This window comes from Lagenorhynchus albirostris, chromosome 19, assembly GCF_949774975.1.
Source record: "Lagenorhynchus albirostris chromosome 19, mLagAlb1.1, whole genome shotgun sequence".
Classification (NCBI taxonomy): Eukaryota; Metazoa; Chordata; class Mammalia; order Artiodactyla; family Delphinidae; genus Lagenorhynchus; species Lagenorhynchus albirostris.
The window spans coordinates 42,580,957-42,599,787 of record NC_083113.1 but is presented as its reverse complement, the minus strand read 5'-3'; the positions used below and the strand labels follow the sequence as shown (position 1 = coordinate 42,599,787).

Below are 18,831 nucleotides of genomic sequence, written 5' to 3'. Positions count from 1 at the left end.
AAAGGACACTTGTACTTCTAATCGTTATGAGATTTGTTAGCTTTTCTGTCTCCCCAATTGCAAGTCCCGTGAGAATAAGGACTTTACCTATCTTATTCACAGCTATATGCCCCCCAGTGCCTAGACCGATGCCCAGCACATAGTGGATGCTTAGAAAAACTTGGTGAATGAATAAATGGACCAGTTCTTTTTTTTTTTTTTTTTTTGCGGTACGTGGGCCTCTCACTGTTGTGGCCTCTCCCGTTGCGGAGCACAGGCTCCGGACGCGCAGGCTCAGCAGCCATGGCTCACAGGCCTAGCCGCTCCGTGGCATGTGGGATCTTCCTGGACCAGGGCACGAACCCGTGTCCCCTGCATTGGCAGGCGGACTCTCAACCACTGCACCACCAGGGAAGCCCGACCAGTTCTTATTATTAGATATTTGGATTAGTTCCAATATTTTGCTATTACAAACATCACTGCAATACACACTCTTTGTGCAAATATATTAGAATTCCTGTAGGCTAGCTAGCTAGAATTGGAATTTCTAGGTCAAAGATTTTTTCATGCTTTACTCCACTCCAATCACTTCTTCCTCAACACCCACTGAAATTGGCTAAGGACTCTCGTGCCTCTGAATAGTCAGTTCTGATGCTCACAGGTTGATTTCTGTCTTGCCTCACCAGGCCTTGTTAAGCCATGGGACACCTGTCACTATGCCCAACTTGAAATATCTCCTTTGGTCCTGGTTAGATTTCTACCTCAAGAAGTACATAATAAAGTATGTAAAGACAATCAGCATGAAAAGACACTGAAAGCAGAGCCATGAGTTCACTGGAGCAGTGAGGGAAAGTTACGTGAAGGTTTCTACCTTATTCCATGCCCTCCTCCCATGTGCTTAGCTATAGCTGAATTGGACTTCTGTTTCCTAGAAGATATAATTCTCTCTCCACCCTCCCATCCGTCTTTCCCTTGCTAATTCCATACCTCGGGTGTAGGTTAGCAGATCTTCAGTGAGGTTTTCTGATCCCCCAATGGAGGGTCAATCCCCATATCATGTGCTTTAAGCCACTTTGCGCATCCACAATTGAAATAGACCTAATAATCTACTTAATGCTTGTTTTCCTAGTTAGATGGTGAGCATCGTGAGAGCAGGGACTCTACTTTTCCTTTTTTTTAAACTCTAGAATACCAATGTCTAGCAAGTACCTGACCCAACACTAAATATCTGTTTCCTGACTGAGTTGAGCCTTAAGGAGATAGCTGAGATCTGAATTTTAGAGAAAAGGAGAGTGGCCCCATCTCCTACTGGGTGAGGTGCATGATTGCATCCGTACACAACAGTGCCTCCTCCATATCACATTTCTGCTCAACACTGCGGCTGTGTCCCCACAAGAACAGAGAAGGGTTGAAACGTGGCAGATTTTTCTGACAGAGGTCAGGGATCTGACTGTGCCAGGTAAGATGATACTAGATGCTAAAAAAAAAGACACTAGATATTTACTAGGCGCCTGGCTTTACCATATGCAGCATGGCAGAATAAAAATGCAAAAGAAAAACACTGCAGTCCTTGAATAGGTTTCAGTTTATTTTAAAATGTGTTGTTTATTAGAGCACGATATGAGACAATACATAGTAAAGTGGGTGCTACCAGCGTTCTGGGCAGGGAAAACTGGGTACAGGAGAGAAGCTTCAAGGTGGGCTATGCACTGGGCCTTAAGAGGTAAGTACCATTAGGATGGGAGAAAAAAGAGTGGGAATCCAGCCCAGGGACTGAGAAGTTAGAGAAGGGAGGCTGGATTTGGGATGCACATGGCTAACAGAGAAAAGGTTTGGACTAAAGCAGACATTTTAAGTTAGGCTGTGAGAAGTAACACCTTTCCACTCCTACTCTGTCCTCTAAACTTACAGCCCCTTTGGTTTAGGAACACAGAGTTGGCAGCCAATCTGGATTCCTTTGCTTCACTGGTTCCCTGTATTTAACACATGGCCTCCTGACTTTATTCTGCTTCCCCAAATAGGTTGAACTAATGTTAAAGAATGTGCTAACCAGTAAACAAATGTCTAGTCCAGGCCACTCATTTCTTGCCCTGGCAGGACAAGTAACTTCTGTTCTACTACTCACGGTTCCACCAACTCTTTCCTGTGTACTATCAGAGTCACTTCTCTAAAACAAATTTGATCATGCATACAAACCTTTAATTTCTTCCCACTTTTCCCTATTCTTACTGCCCTCACCCTAGTCCATGCCACCATCACCTCTTACCTGGACCACTGCTACTATCTCCTACCTTGTCTCTCCTTTTCCACTCATGCCCCACCCCTCCCAAGTCTGTCTTCCATATAACTACTAGACTCATCTTGTTAAAACCTTTCAGAGCAAGTCATTCCTTTGCTTAAAAGCCTCCAATGGCATCCCCCCCCCAAAAAAAAGCCTCCAATGGCATCCCAATTCATCCCAAGTAAAAGCCAAGGTCTTGATAGTAGCTACACAGCCCTTCACAATCTGGCCCCCCACTATCTCCCTGACTTCATCTTGAACCTCATCCCCAACCTACTGCTCTCTTACCTTTACTCACCCTGCCCTCCTTACAACTCCTGGAACGTACCACACATGCTTCTGCCTTGAGATCTTCACTCTGCCTGTTCCTTGACTTGGAAGCCTCTTCCTGCAGATAGGCATGTGGCTCCCCACTCACTTCCTTCCGCTTTTTGTTCAAACGTCACCTCACCAGAGCCAACATCCTTGACCACGCTATATAAAACAGCGCCCCCCCCCCCCCGCAACCTTGCACTGTCACTCTCTGTTCTTTTCCTTTTTCATAGTCCTTACACCTGACGTGTCATATTTTATTTGTTTACAGTCTGCATCCTACAGCAGAATGTAAATTCCAGGAGAGTAGGAATATTACCTATTTTCTTTATGGCTGAATCTCCATTGGCTACAAGAGGCTGGGCACATAGTGGGGGCTCCATAAATATTTAATAAATTTTCCTTGAGATTAAAAACTAGACTCCTTAGTGTGAGCTTCTGAGCTCTTCCAACCTAGTCCTCACCTTATTTCTGCAGCCTCAGCTCTAGCTTCTCTTCCCCTTGTACACCATGATTCAGTGTGCAGAACACTTACACCTCCTTGAAAAAAAAGATCTCTTTCTCTTCTGCAAGTGCTGCTTCAAAATGTTCGGCCTTCCCTCCTCTGCCTGCTAACACTCTCCCACCAAGACTCAGTCAAGTTCTCTCCTCAGGGGCTCCATTTCTACCTCCAGGTCTAGGCTAACCCCCACCCCCCAGCTCCCCTCCCTAGGCCTCTCTTCAGCACAGCTCATAAGACACTACCTTATGGCAACTGTTACCTATTGTTCACTGTGCTTCTAGAGGGTCAAGACCTTGTCTCAGGCGCCTTCGAATCTCCACTGGCCAGAACCATTTTGGTACATAATGGACAGTCAGTGGTCTGCAAGATTAAATAGGTAAAATGTACTCTGAGATCCTTGGTGTGAGTTAGCCACTCTGAATCAAATCAACTTTAGGGCATCCAATGCAGGTCACACCTCAGACTGTAATAAAATGATCCAGTGATGTCTTGTAAACACTGCTTACCCTTCCTCCAGATTTAACTGGACCTCATAATCAACACCTTTTAAAAACTAACAAGAAGTATTAAATGTTCCCCTTCCTCATGCTGACATAAAGAGGACCTTGGCCAAATGATGGAGCCCAAAGCAAAGAACTGGAAACAGCACATACTAAGTTAAGAAGTTAAGTGTGTAATATCCTTGGGCAAATCACAGACCTCCTGGAGATCCAATTTTCTCATCTATAACGTGGATTCCCTGAACTGAAGAAATAAGAGTTTTAAGAGCAGAAGGGTGAAAGAGTACATCCAGAAAGGACATGTCCAACTATAAAAAGACACGCTCCTGCAACTCTAGCATATACCATCCCTGCAGGAGAAATCCCCTAAAACTATAACTCAGGAAACTTTGTAGTTTTGCAACTTTGCAAAGCTCAAAACCAGAGCCTGGAAGCTAATGAGTAAAAATAATCTAGTTATTTAAATCACATATTTTTAAATACTGTATTTATACTACATGTAACATTTTTATTTATTAATTTAACTATTGTATATAATATTTAATTTTTATGTTATATACAATTATAGTAATATAAAAACTACCCCCCTCTAAGACCAAGTTATTTTAACTAGTTAGAATACATTAAATTTACTGGGATACAGTGTGGCATTTTCACTCAAGTACTCGGTGCTCTATGATACTGGACAATAACAGTTTGGTAAGCTGAGAGTTAACAGCATCCCTAACAAGTGCGTACAGAGAGAAGTAACATGATTACTGTTAACCTTCACACACACACACAGATGCCCTACTGACGCTAATGGCATCACCATCTACAGTATCCCAACTGGAAACCTGGACCTTACCCTTGACTCTTCATTTTTCCTTTATGCCGTAGAATCACCAACAGCCTCAAAAATGTCTCCTACATTCAGTCCCTTCCCTTCACCTTTCAAACCCAGCTTAAATCCTCCCTTGCCAACAATGCCATTGGGCCAGGCAATGGCCTAATGGTCTAGATCTATGTTGTCTAATATGGTAGCCACTTGCCACATGTGAATACTGAGCACTAGTAATGTGGCTAGTCCAAATTAGGACGTGCAGTTCAGTATAAAACACTGGATTTCAAAGACTTAGTACCAAAAAAAAAAATAAAACATCTCATTAATAATTTTAAAATATTTATTCATGTAGAAATGATAAGATTTTGGCTATATGAGGTTAAATAGTATGCATTACTAAAATTAACTTCCCCTGTTTCTTTCTACATTGTGGCTGCTAGAAAATTTAAAATTATCCATGTAGCTTATGCTTGTTTTGGACGACACTGTTCTAGGTTGTTCCAGATCTCCACCTCAGGCCATTCTCTCTAGGTGACAGAATCATCTTTCTCTTAAATTCTGCCTGCTGCCACACACCCCATGCTTCTGACAAGTGGACTCTTTGCCCTGATTACATCATTCTCTTCCATGTTTCCTTGCTTTTGTACATCCTATTCTGACCATCATGTACTTTCTTCCCTCAGCTCTACAGGATAAATTCCAAGTCATCCTTCTAGAACCAGTTCAATGGTCCCTTCCCTTCTGAAGCTTTTCCAGATCCCTGCCACCTTTAGTATTTGGTCCACATCTCAATTTCAGAACTATAGCTATATTTTCATGTTTTTCTCCCTCAACAATTTCTCAAACTCCTTTTCATTTCAGTATTTCCAAAACTAAGCATGTTGGAATTTTCCACAATCACAGGGGCAATTTGGAAAAACTGGCCATGCATGAAGGGCCCTACCAGGCAACATTTAAAAGCTCCTTACATGATTCATTATAAAAAAGCAACAACTAACATTTATTGAGCATTCACCGCAGGGCACGCACCCCCTCGCTAAATTTTCTCACTGAAGCCTTACTGCCACCCCACAGGAAGCAGGTACCTTCTCCTGACTGGTTCTGAAGCGTGACCCTGGTTAAGAATACCACCCGGCACAGAGCAGGCATTCTAAAAATGTCTGCTGAGTGAAGGTAATTCTTACCAAAGGAAAATGAGGAGTCATTTTGAGGATTAAAAAAAAATTACAGATTAGTGAATTCTATTCTTGGATTATAAATAGTAGGGGCAAATGGCAAAACGATGGCATTAACAGCCAAATCTAAAAGCTGGCTCCTCTTAAATACTGGCTGAACAAAAAAACCTCTGACAAATATACTAAAAGAAGAAATAAAAAAATAAGTCAATTTAAAAATAAGGGGAGGGACTTCCCTGGTGGCACAGTGGTTAAGAATCCACCTGCCAATGCAGGGGACACGGGTTCGATCCCTGGTTCGGGAAGATCCCACATGCCGCAGAGCAACTAAGTCCGTGTGCCACAACTACTGAAGCCTGTGCACCTAGAGCCTGCGCTCTGCAACAAGAAAAGCCACCACAGTGAGAAGCCCGCACAACGCAACGAAGAGTAACCCCCGCTCACCACAACTAGAGAAAGCCCGCACACAGCGACGAAGACCCAACACAGCCAAAAATAAATAATAAATTAAAAAATAATGATAAAATTAAAATTAAATTAAAATTAAAATAAGGGGATAAACCAGTAAAATACCCAGCAGTGTGTTAAGAAATGTGAAAGATCTTAGTGAAGTGGATAATTTTTAAATCCTAAATCACCAATGTTGACACAAAAAAGGAGAGAAAATAATTGAGGAAGAAACAGAGAAAACTGTTCCCAAGTCATCCTCTTTATAAAAATCCTGGATCGAAATGTTTTATAGGCAAATTCTTTCAAAAGACAGAAAAAGATGAAAAGCAATCTGAATGTTTCTACAAATTAAGGATAAGCATGCCATCAAAACCTGCCAAAGATCTCTCTCGTAAAAAAAAATTTTTTTTAATTATCTATTGTAACCAATGGGATTTTATCCCAGTATTATTTGTAATAGCAGAAACTTCAGAAGCAACCTAAATGTCCTCTGAGAAATGGTTAAATAAATTTTAGTATATCATACAAAGCAGTATAATACAACCATAAAAGTGATTTAAAAGAACAAAAGAAAAATCCTCATAAAAATGAGATGAAATTTAAAATGTTGTAATTGAGGGGACTTCCCTGGTGGTCCAGAGGTTAAGAGTTTGCCTTCCAATGCAGGGGACCCAGGTTCGATCCCTGGTTGGGGAACTAAGATCCCACATGCCATGGGGCAAATAAGCCCGCGTGCCACAACTACTGAGCCCACGTGCCACAACTACTGAAGCCCGCACTCTACAGCCCGTGAGTCACAACTGCTGAGCCCACATGCCACAACTTCTGAAGCCCATGTGCCTGGAGCCCATGCTCTACAACAGGAGAAGCCACTGCAAGGAGAAGGCCACACACTGCAACAAAGGGTGGCCCCCGCTTGCTGCAACTAGAGAAGGCCCGCGCACAGTGAAAGTCACACTGTTTCATTCTATTGCTTTATCAGAAAATTAGCATCACTGCAACTGGAAAAATTACATTTTTGCTATGTGACGAGCAGAAAATGCAGAAAGTATAAAATCACTGCCTGGGGTTAAGTGGTTATTAATGTTCGCTCATGTGACACCCACTTACTGTGTGTGTACTTTGGAGCAAAGGATGAAAGGAGTCAGGTGGCCCTTCTCTAGAAAAGCAGAAAGCCCAGTACGAGACAGATGGGTAAGCACACCACTCCATACGACATGAGACACTACTATGACAAGTGTACATAGGTGCTACAGGAATGCACAAGAGAGGCACTTGACCTTACCCAAGGGAAGGAGGGTCTGAGCTGAAGCTTAAAGACCAACACCAGTCAGCTCAGGAAGAGGTTAAGAAAGCGGACCTCCGTATGGAGGGAGCTTGAATATCCCTGGCCACAAACATCCTGACCTGGTTCAGCAAGTGGCTTGGTTTCCCTGAAGCATCTCATCTGAGTTTGTGACCTGAGCCAGCTTTTGCTGGGTCTGTTCAATTCTGATGACCGAACCACAGAGCTCTCTTGGGATCTGAAGTCAATAGAGACCAGGGCCTGGTCCCTCTGCATTTCCTCCCCTTCAAGATAGAACACAAAGAAACCTGGTCTCCATAAGCAGCTTTTTCTTATAAAACTTTCCCCATTTCTTACTTTTCTGGTGGCTTCAACTTTTAAGAATGCTTAAAAAAAAAAAAAAAGAATGGTAAACACCTTTTCAAAATCCTAACTAAGGGCTTCCCTGGTGGCGCAGTGGTTGAGGGTCTGCCTGCTAATGCAGGGGACACAGGTTCGAGCCCTGGTCTGGGAGGATCCCACATGCCGCGGAGCAACTGGGCCCGTGAGCCACAGCTACTGAGCCTGTGCGTCTGGAGCCTGTGCTCCACAACAGGAGAGGTCATGATGGTGAGAGGCCCGCGCACTGCGATGAGGAGTGGCCCCCGTTTGCTACAGCTGGAGAAAGCCCTCGCACAGAAATGAAGACCCAACACAGCAAAAATAAATATAAATAAATTAATAAACTCCTACCCCCAACATCTTCTTAAAAAAAAAAATCCTAACTAAAAACATAGTACACATATAACAAAAAAAAGAATGCATAGTTGTTTACACAGCTATAGTTACTAACAATCCATAGAACCCAAGGATTTTGGGGGTATTCCGCCCGGCCCATCTCTGCTCCCATTCCCCTCCCACTGTGAGACCACTTTAGGTATTCGTTAGCTAAGCCCTGGGAGAAGGTCTCAACCACAGGAGTCCCAACTTTCAAACTCTTGCTCCTGCACATCATTCACAGCCATCTGTAAAACTAAGAAACTGTACAGTTCCCTGCTCAAAATCATTGGCTCAAGCTACAATAGCCTCCTTGCAGCTCCTTGAATACACCAGACACACATCCCACTGTTCCCTCTACCCAGAACACTCTCCCTCAGACCTGAATGTTGTTAACTCCCACACTTCTTTCAAGTCTGCTCAGATGGTATCATCTCAATAAGGATAAGGCTTACCCTGACCACCCTATTTAAATTGCACTCCTTGGACTTCCCTCGTGGCCCAGTGGTTAAGAATACGCCTGCCAATGCAGGGGACATGGGTTCGATCCCTGGTCCAGGAAGATCCCACATGCTGTGGAGCAACAAAGCCCGTGCACCACAACTACTGAGCCCGTGTGCTGCAACTACTGAAGCCCACGTACCCTAGAGCCCAGGCGCCGCAACTACGAAAGCCCGCATGCCTAGAGCCCATGCTCCACAACAAGAGAAGCCACTGCAATGAGAAGCCCGTGCACTGCAATGAAGAGTAACCCCCGCTTGCCACAACTACAGAAAGCCTGCATGCAGCCACGAAGACCCAACACAGCAGACATAAATGATGAATAAATAAATGAATAAATAGCACTCCTACCACAAGCGCCCAGTTCCCTACTCAATCCCCCTTATCCTTCTCTACCTTTTATCCTTTTTTTTTTTTTTTTTTTTGCGTTACACGGGCCTCTCACGTCGCAGAGCACAGGCTCCAGATGCGCAGACTCACCAGCCATGGCCCACAGGCCTAGCCGCTCCGCGGCATGTGGGATCTTCCCGGATCGGGGCACGAACCCGTGTCCCCTGCATCAGCAGGCGGACTCTCAACCACTGCGCCACCAGGGAAGTCCTACCTTTTATCTTTTTTCTAGGGTACTGATGCCTTCTAGGATATCATACAATTTCCTTACTTACTTGCCTCTTCCTTCTAAGATGTAAGCTCCAAGAGAGCAAAGACCATTATAAATTTTGTCCACTAATGTATACCAACCACCTAGAAAAGTGTCTTAACACTTCATAGGGGTTCAATGACTATCTGCTGAATGAATGTATGAATGAATGAATGGATTACCAAGGCCAAAGAGAAAAAAGTCCAAACGCCCTTGTATTCTCATCTACGCAGTGCCTGCAGCCCACACCCACTGTCACACAGGACAATGGTTTCGGATATAGGCCCCTCATCTTCTTGCCTCCCAACCCCTGACCCACAGTCAATCAGCTCTACTCCCACACCCTTCATTTTCACCGGCTCAGACCCTGCCCCTATTCAAAGGTGAAATCTCCACTGACTCTTCCCACAGGCAGAATTTCCTCTCCCTTCTGCACTCACAGCAGTCCCTGGATCTCTGCAGCAACACTTGACACCACCTTTCTGGTGCTATACTTCTGCATGAGGTTGTCCTCCCCCACTAAATTAACTTCCTGGATAAGTAGTCACATGACTCAACTGCTCATCTTTTGCATTCCTCTGAGGGCCAGGCTCAGGGAAGGGGAACCACTGACAAAGGGAAATTTCTGCCTGAAAAGCCCCATTTGTAGGGCCAGTGTTCTGTTCTGTCCTGTCCTCCATACCCAGTCATCATCTGCAGCCTAAGTCAGGTAACCCAAGTGAACACCGTCAGGACATTCCATGAGAATATAACTGAGTGCTTTTGGGAACACAGCTTTAAAAGTGAAGTTTAAAGAGGTCCCTAAAGTTCACTGTTCAGAACACAGATTCATTTTCACATCAAAAGGCAACTCCCACCACCACGCTGCGGAAATGATCAACACCCCTATGAGGTGTTAAGTGAGTTAAGTCATCTGAATTCTCAAAACCTACTGAGGAAACACTTTATACGGAAAGGTGCTGATGACAGTGATTTGCTCTGGCTCTCCTCAAACAAAACAACTGTTTTGTTCTAGTACTGTTACTTGTCTTACTCCTTAAAGCTCACCCCTGTAAAACAAAAACATATAACAAGAAGTAAAAAAATATAAAGGCATTATATGCTGTGTTTAATTTACTGTGAACTGCTTTTAAAGAACATTGGTATTTTTACCTGATTTGTCTCACACCCTAGCAACTAGAATCTGTGATTTTTCCTTAATTGTAAAGAGTGTGGATTAAAATACCATCTGAACTTTGTTATATTTTCACTGATAAGAGTCTGTAAATCAATGGGTAAGCTCAGAGTTGTAATGCTTCTAGAAAATGCCTCCTGTCTCACAAGAATAAATGGGTTCACAAATCAGCGTTATGTTAATTAAGTTGAAGGCCGGACATCTGGGGACGTGCATTATTATACCTCTGTTAAAGCAGAAAAAAACATGTAAAGCTACGGGACACGTCCTCCCTTGTTGTTTTCCTCCTTACCCGGGAAGAGCCCATCTCCAGGCTCTTCCTAGGCAAGTCCAGACCAGGCTTTTTTGGTCCCTTAAGGTCTCTCTATGGCCCCTGGGTCAGAAGCTAGGGCTCCTCTCTCCTTCACTCACAGTCACTTTCCCCTCTACAGTTTTCTATTCTGTCACCCGACCCTCTAGATTCCTAACGGACAGAGTTCAAGGAATTGGCTTGGCCCTCAGGATTCTCAACACTGACACTTCCTAATACATCCACTCTTAACTCCTCCCACAAGACCACCCCGCCCTGGTCCCCCTCCTCCCCACCGGCCCTCCTTTGGGGAAGCCCTTTCCCCCCAGCTCTGGACACCTTGGTTTTGCAAGGCTAGGAGGCTCCGAGGGGGCAAGCAAGCCAGAAAGGAAGGTCGCTCAAGCAGTGAACAATGACTACTCCAAATACGCCCCGGGGTAGGAACGGGCTGCTCACCTGCGGCCTGGCCGTCGGAGGCCTTGGGGCCATTCCTGCGTCGCCGGGCCCAGCTCCTAGACAGGGTCTGGGGAGAGAGGAGAGGGCCCACTCAGCCAGCTGTAACTGCCAACCAGCCCGCGCCCCGCCAGGCCCGGCCCGCCTCCGCCCCGCAGCCACTTCTCCAGGGTAGAGAGGTGGGGCGGTGCGCGGGCCCTGGCTGGGCCTGCCTCCCCCAAACTAAACGCTCGCCGCCTCCAAGACACCCTCCTCCGGCCACGCCCAGTCCCACCCGCAGGATGGTGGGCGCGGCCGAACGCACACGCGCAAAGCCCGTGGGAGGTGCCGCCCCAACCCGCGCACTCGGAATCACCGCCTCCTGGGGACTACGGATTTCGAGACCTCAGGCCCACCCAGGGCTCGGGTCGGCTCCTCCAGTCCCCGGTGCCGGTTCAGTCCTCTGCAACTCTGAAGTCCGAGGGGCCCCCTTCGCCGCACCTGGGCCGGACAATGGCTGCAGCGGCGGGGCAAAGCCGGAAGTGCGCCTGCGCATGCGGAGCCTTTCTCCCGTAACCGCCGGGCCGCGGCGGCGCGCGAGTACACTTCCCAGCGGCCACCGCGCATGGGTCCCACGGAGGCTGCCTGGTAGGACGCTTCGCTTTCCGAGGCGCCCCAGTGGGGACCGCTATCCGGGCCCAACGGGTCGGAGGGTGGGGCTTGCGTACTCCTGCGTCCGCTTATTCCAGTAACAGTCACTGAGCGTCTTCTCTGTGCCAGGGGCGTGTTGCTAGGGGCGGGATACTGCGGTAGATCGGGCAGGAAAGATCCTGCTTTCTGGGAGCGAGTATGCACTCCTGTAGACGAGGCTGACAAAAAAAACCGTAAACATATCAACAAGATAATTTCACGTACTGACTTCAGCTGTAGGAATAAGACAGTGAAGGGAGTGGGGCAACGTTGCCTCTTCTATGCCGTCTTCATCCGTGGGTCACTACCAAAGGTTTGGACACTGACTCCCCAGACCATATAGAATATTACGGCCAAGATACTTGATGAAATAGTTGATACTACAGAAAGAAAAAAACAAAAAACCTTCAGATGAATCCGTAGCCTCCCGAACAGTATTCAAAAGCAAACTGTGCCACTGCCATGTTATTTCATTACTTGGTATCCTATTGCTCAGGATTTTGTACTTGGGGAAATAAATAAATGATGGAAAATTTCAACTCAAAGAATTAGATTTATATAATTATGGGGGTTTTTTTTGTTGTTGTTTTTTGTTTTTTTTTTTGCGGTACGCGGGCCTCTCACGGTCGTGGTCTCTCCCGTTACAGAGCACAGGCTCCGGACACGCAGGCTCAGCGGCCATGGCTCACGGGCCCAGCCGGTCCGTGGCATGTGGGATCTTCCCGGATCAGAGCACGAACCTGCGTCCCCTGCATTGGCAGGCGGACTCTCAACCACTGCGCCACCAGGGAAGCTCTATAACTACGTTTCATATATCTCAAATAGTCTAAAAACTTCCTAGACTTACACTTGATTTTTTAACATTAGAGTATCACATATTCACATGGTAGAAAATGATTGCAAGTAAATGTTCTTTTTGTTACATGCTTTATCAAAAGGATGGACATTAAAAAAAAATGCTTTCCACCACTGCCGCCTGAATATGATGCTGTGGAACAAACAGAAGGCATCATTCAGAAATATGAATGAGTGGTCTAAGGAGGCCTCTCTGAAGCAGGAACTCAGTAGACTGAGACCTAATGAGGCAACTGCTGGAACATGAGGGAGAAAAGAATTCCAGGCTGAAGGAACTGAGGGTGCCAAAGCCCCGCGGTGGAAACAAACGATGTGTTTTAGAAACTGATGCCTAATGTAGCTGTAGCAGAGTGAGGGGGAGGGAGAGTAAGTGACATAGAGGTAGGACAGGTAGGCTGGGGTTTGATGGAGCAAAGGTTTTTAGAGGCTGTGATAAGGAGTGTGGATTTTACTTTGAATGTGATGGGAACCACTGGGTTAGCAGGAGCAATTGGTCATTTACTACTATGAGGGAATAAGAGAAAATTTCCCTGTTGTCCCAGAATTGGAAACCAGGACTCAGAGCTGAGATTAAATTCTTCTGCGTTCAAAAGAGAGACAAAATGGCGTTTTTCACAGAACTAGAAAAAATAATTCTAAAATTTGTATGGAAATACAAAAGACCCCAAATAGCCAAAACAATCTTGAGAAAGAAGAGCAGAGCTGGAGGTATCACACTCCCCCTGATTTCAAGCTACAGTCATCAAAACAGTATTGGCACAAAAACAGACACATACATCAATGGAACAGAATAGAGAGCCCAGAAATGAACCCTCACTTATATGGGCAATTAATTTATGACAAAGGAAACAAGAATATAAAATGGGGAAAAGACAGCCTGTTTGATAAATAGTGTTGGGAAAACTGGACAGCTACATGCAAAAGAGTCAAACCAGATAATCTCTCACACCATGCACAAAAATAAATTCAAAATGGATTAAAGGCTTAAATGTAAAACCTGAAATCGTAAAACTTCTAGAAGAAAACATAGGCAGTACTCTCTTTGACATAGGTTCTAGTAACATATTTTTTTTGGATATGTCTCCCCAGGCAAGGGAAAGTAAAGCAAAAATAAATAAATGGGGCTACATCAAACTAAAAAGCTTTTGCCCAGCGCAGGAAATATCAATAAAATAAAAAGACCACCTACTGAATGGGAGAAGATACTTGTAAATGATATATCCAATAAGAGGTTAGTATCCAAAATATACAGAGAACTCGTACAATTCAACATGAAAAAACCAAACAACCAAATTTTAAAAATGGGCAGAGGATCTGAATAGACATTTTTCCAAAGAAGACATACAGATGGCCAACAGACACATGAAAATGCTGTCTGTTGAAATGAAAATGAGTGATGCTCAACATCACTAATCATCAAGGAAATGAACATCAAAACCACAATGAGGTATCACCTCACAGCTGTGAGAATGGCTATTATAAAAAAGACAAATGACAACTGTTAGTGAGGACACTGAGAAAAGGGAACCCTCATGCACTGTTGGTAGGAATGTAAAGTGCTGCAGCCACTATGAAAAACAGTTGGAGATTTTTCAAAAAATTAAAAATAGAACTACCATGATCCAGCAATTTCACTCCTGGGTATTTATCCAAGGAAAACAAAAAACACTAATTAGAAAAGATATTTGTACCCCTATGTTCATTGCAGCATTATCTACAATGGCCAAGATATGGAAGCAACCTAAGTGCCCATCAACAGATGAATGGATAAAAATGTGGTATATATACAATAGAATATTAGCCATAAAAAAGAATGAAATCTTACCATTTTTGACAATATCGATGGACCTAGAGGGTACTATGCTAAGTGAAATAAGTCAGAGAAAGACAAATACTGTATGATATCACTTGCATGTGGAATCTTAAAAACAAAACAAATGAACAAACATAAAACAGAAACAGAGTTATAGATACAGAGAACAAACAGGTGGTTACCAGAGGAGAAGGGGAGGGGGGAAGAATAGGTAAGGAAGATTAAGAGGTACAAACTTCCAGTCCCAAAATAAATGAGCTACAGGTATAAAATGTACAGTGTGGGGAATATAGTCAATAACAAAGTAATATCTTTGGGGTGATGTAACTAGATTTATGTGGCGATCATTTGAAATGTATAGAAAAAAATCACTATGTTGTGTAAGAGGAACTAACATAGTGTTGTAGGTCAATTATACTTCAAAACCGAATAAAAAACATACACTCCGCAACAAGAGAGGCCGCGACAGTGAGAGGCCCGCGCACCGCGATGAAGAGTGGCCCCCGCTCGCCACAACTAGAGAAAGCCCTCGCACAGAAACGAAGACCCAACACAACAAAAATAAATTAATTAATTAATAATAAAAAAAAACATACAAACAAACTCAGAAAAAGAGATCATATTTGTAGTTACCAGAGGCCGGGGGTAGGGAGAGAGGAAATTGGATGAAGACAGTCAAAAAGATACAAACTTCCAGTTATAAGTAAGTACTAGGGATGTAATGTACAACAATGAGCCGTATAATGAACACAGCTGTATGTTGTATATGAAAGTTAAGAGAGTAAATCCTGAGTTCTCATCATAAAATCTTATTTCTATTCTTTCATTTTGCATCTATATGAGATGACAGATGTTCACTAAACTTATTGTGATGATCATTTCATGATGTAAGTCCAAATATTATGCTGTATACCTTAAACTTATACTGTGCTGTATGTCAATTATTTCTCAATACAACTGGAAGAAAAAGACAAAAAATTTGGGGCTAGACACCCTCAGGTCTTACAGAAGCAGACCGTGTTCTAAATTTGTCCTGCTTCTATTAACCATTGCCTCAACACCACCACTCTTTCCCAGGCTGTATAAGGAGACTAGGATGGGAAAGAAAAGGAAGAATTCTTCAGAATAGCAAGCCCTCCGCCTAGTGGAGAATGCGAGGTTCTACCCTCACACCAAGATAAGTGTGAGAAAGAAAACATTGAGAGCACCCAGAAGAAGGGGAGGGTTTATAAACTACCCCAAGGCCTCCTCCCCAAAGCAAGGGAAAGGGGAGTTAAAGAACAGGCTGAGTGTAAGAAGAGCAGCCTGAATTTTCATTATTTGTGTAGTAAGTGGATGCAGTGGAAAACGACTGGGCTTTAGCCCCCAGGGGAGGTGGGGGATGGGTGCAGCTCACCACAGTTAGAGGCTGTGTAATTACATGGGTATGAGAAGAAGCTGAGGAGGTTAGAAGAGGTTGAAGCAGAGCCAGATCTCCCAAGTCTGGTATTGGTGGGTTTCCTCTAAAGAACTCACAAATGCACCCCCATTTCTGCCAGTGTGACTTCATAACTTTAATGCTGGATGAAATATTTTAAAAATCTTTTTAAATAGATTGGTGAGTTAGAAAATTGGTGAGGAATACACAGAGGCAAAAATGAAGCAAAACTGATAGAGTGGTAGACAGATCACTGAAAACTAGTTCTCACCTGGAAATCATTTGCCAAATGAGGCAAACTTGAGCTTTATTTTTCATGGTCCTGTAAGCACAGGGGCCAGGTGATGAAACTCAGATCCCACCCAAAGTAGGATATCTAATAGGAGACACACACACACACACACACACACACACACACACACACACACACACACACACACACACACACACACACACACACACACACACACACACACACACACACACACACACACACACACACACACACACACACACTTCAAATTGGGACTCCAAGGGTGAACACCCTCCTCGTGGAGACTGCAAGGTAAATTGCCTGTTTCAAACCTTGGCAATGAGTGGAAGAGGTAGAAAATGTTTCCCCTGAGAATTTCTGACCACAAGCTGGTTCCCATGTGGATTTGCAACCTGAATTCACAGTCCCTGGGTGCTCTAAAAAACTGCAAGCTAAAATTTTAGTTAATATTGGTCCCAGGTTAATGGTGTTTCCAGGCATCTGGCAGAAGCAAACACAAATCCTGCTTGGAGGAAACTACCTTCCTAAGAAATATGTGTTCACAGTCTTGAATCACGAAACATATATAGAAAACAGGGAACCACGAATGACAGTAGGAAAAAACTGTATAATCAGATTTGTAACAACATCAAATAGAGGGAATTCTCAAACACAGAATTTACTATAATACATCTAATACATTTCAAAAATTATTTTAATAAACTCAAATAGGGGTTGAGTATATGAGTAGAGATCAAGATTGTTAAAATATTATGAAACAGAACTGAATAAGAATCAAGTAGAATTTTTATAAATGAAAAACTACAGTAAGTTAAATTTATTTTTTAAATTAATTTTTGGCTGCGTTGGGTCTTCGTTGCTGCTCATGGGCTTTCTCTAGTTGCAGTGAGCAGGGGCTATTCGTTGCGGTGCGTGGGCATCTCATTGCAGTGGCTTCTTTTGTTGCAGAGCACGGGCTCTAGGCGTGCGGGCTTCAGTAGTTGTGGCATGCGGTCTCAGTAGTTGTGGCTTGTGGGCTCTAAAGCACAGGCTCGGTAGTTGTGACGCATGGGCTTAGTTGCTATGCAGCATGTGGGATCATCCCAGACCAGGGCTCAAACCTGTGTCCCTTGCATTGGCAGGCGGATTCTTAACCACTGCGCCACCAGGGAAGTCCCAGTAAGTTAAATTTAAAACTTCACACACAGAGTTAACAGCAGATTAGGCATAGCTGGAGAGAAAATCAGTGAACAGTGAACAGAAGCTAGACCTCAGGAAATTATCCACAAAAGGACAAAGAGAAGGAAAAGATGAAAAAAGCAGAGAGTTATATCTAACTGTGTTCCAGAAGAAGAAAAGAAGGGGACTGAGGTAATATGTGAAAAGATAAAGGATGAGAATTTCCTGAACTGATGAAAGATACAAACCTACAGATTCTGGAATACCAACATCCCAAGCCAGATAAATAAAAAGAAATATATGCTTAGACATATCATAATGAAACCGAAAAACACCAAAGAAGATCTTAAAAGTAGTGAGAGAAAAGACAGATTACCTTTGAAAGAATGAGGTGTGTATAGAGATGTCACTCATGACAAGGTCCAGGGCTCAGAAGGGATCTCTGAGAAATAGGAGGGAGACCCGACCTGGGCTGGAGCTGAGTGTACATATGCCTTCAGCACTCAAGAGCAGTAGAATAGCAAAATGGTGCAAAGATACGTTTATTCATTTTTAACCTAAGATTTTAAAATTTCCAATTGTCCATTTCAAGGATCATTTATAAAACCTGAGAAGGGACCAACTGGAGACTTTGGGGGCAAAGCCCCTTGATTCACACCGCTCTGGTGGTTGGCTTGGATTTCTGCATAGACAGATTAACAGAAGGATGAACACACTTGGGAGGAATCACTGGCTCCTCCTCACAGTTCTGAAATGCCGCACCGAACCAGAGCCACCCCTAACCCTCCTCCTGAACCAGCTCACCTAAGGTCTGGGTGCACCACAGATGGGCGACGTAACTGGTGCCTGTCAGCTGACTGCCGCTCCGGAGGTCCCACCGGGCTCTGAGCCCTGGGGAGGAAGCCGAACCCGCTGAGGAATGGGGGGATGGTCCACGGGGAGTCCAAGAGCAGCCTCACACAGCTCTGGACGCCGTTCCTGGGTCCCAGGCGCAGTCCCCTTCCTTCATCTGGAGGTCAGCCCTCTGGATGGAAGAGTCGGGGCACCTCTCAGGGGAAGCGCGGCCCTACGCTGCCAGGCTCTGCTGCTGAAGGTCAGGGGGCGGTTGTGGACTGGCCGCAAAGCGCAGACATCCGAGTGGCCTGTTTCCTCAAGCAGGTCTGCACTTTCGGGTTGACCACAGCGCCCGCTGGCCCTAACAAGCCTCCCAGCCAATCAAGAACCACATTCTTCTCCGCGCCCTCCTGTCTCCATGACAACCGCCTCAGCATCTGCTCCACACCCGCAGTCCTACTGCTGAAAAGACAGACTTGAAGGTCCAGTCCAGGTTCCCGGCACGCGGGCCGGGCCAGGGAGATCAGCGGGGGCCTCCAGGTACCCTAGTGGTACCCCAAAGCCTCTTCACACCCCGCAAGCTGGTGGGCGGGAGGCTGCCCCTCTGTTTGGGGAGCAGAAGATGCGAGACTCAGCAGAACTTTGTCTTTAGCAGGGCAAAGGCTAAATGTTTTCCATGTTACCTGCTCTG

At 44.7% G+C, this 18,831-nt stretch overlaps 1 protein-coding gene across 5 annotated transcripts in view; it reads right to left on the bottom strand.

The window, feature by feature from the left end:
* ZFP90 (ZFP90 zinc finger protein) overlaps nt 1–11,719 on the bottom strand; it is a 33,877-nt gene extending 22,158 nt beyond the window's left edge. For 2 of the 5 annotated variants that reach the window (XM_060132218.1, XM_060132219.1), the window contains exon 1: nt 11,124–11,423. In XM_060132218.1, the coding sequence (XP_059988201.1) occupies nt 11,124–11,156 (33 nt within the window). In that variant the 5' untranslated portion in view covers nt 11,157–11,423. Of the gene's footprint in view, nt 1–11,123; nt 11,424–11,504 lie in introns of those variants that run through there. The other 3 variants (XM_060132216.1, XM_060132215.1, XM_060132217.1) reach the window with 3 other exon arrangements.
* Between the last annotated feature and the right edge of the window lie 7,112 nt (nt 11,720–18,831).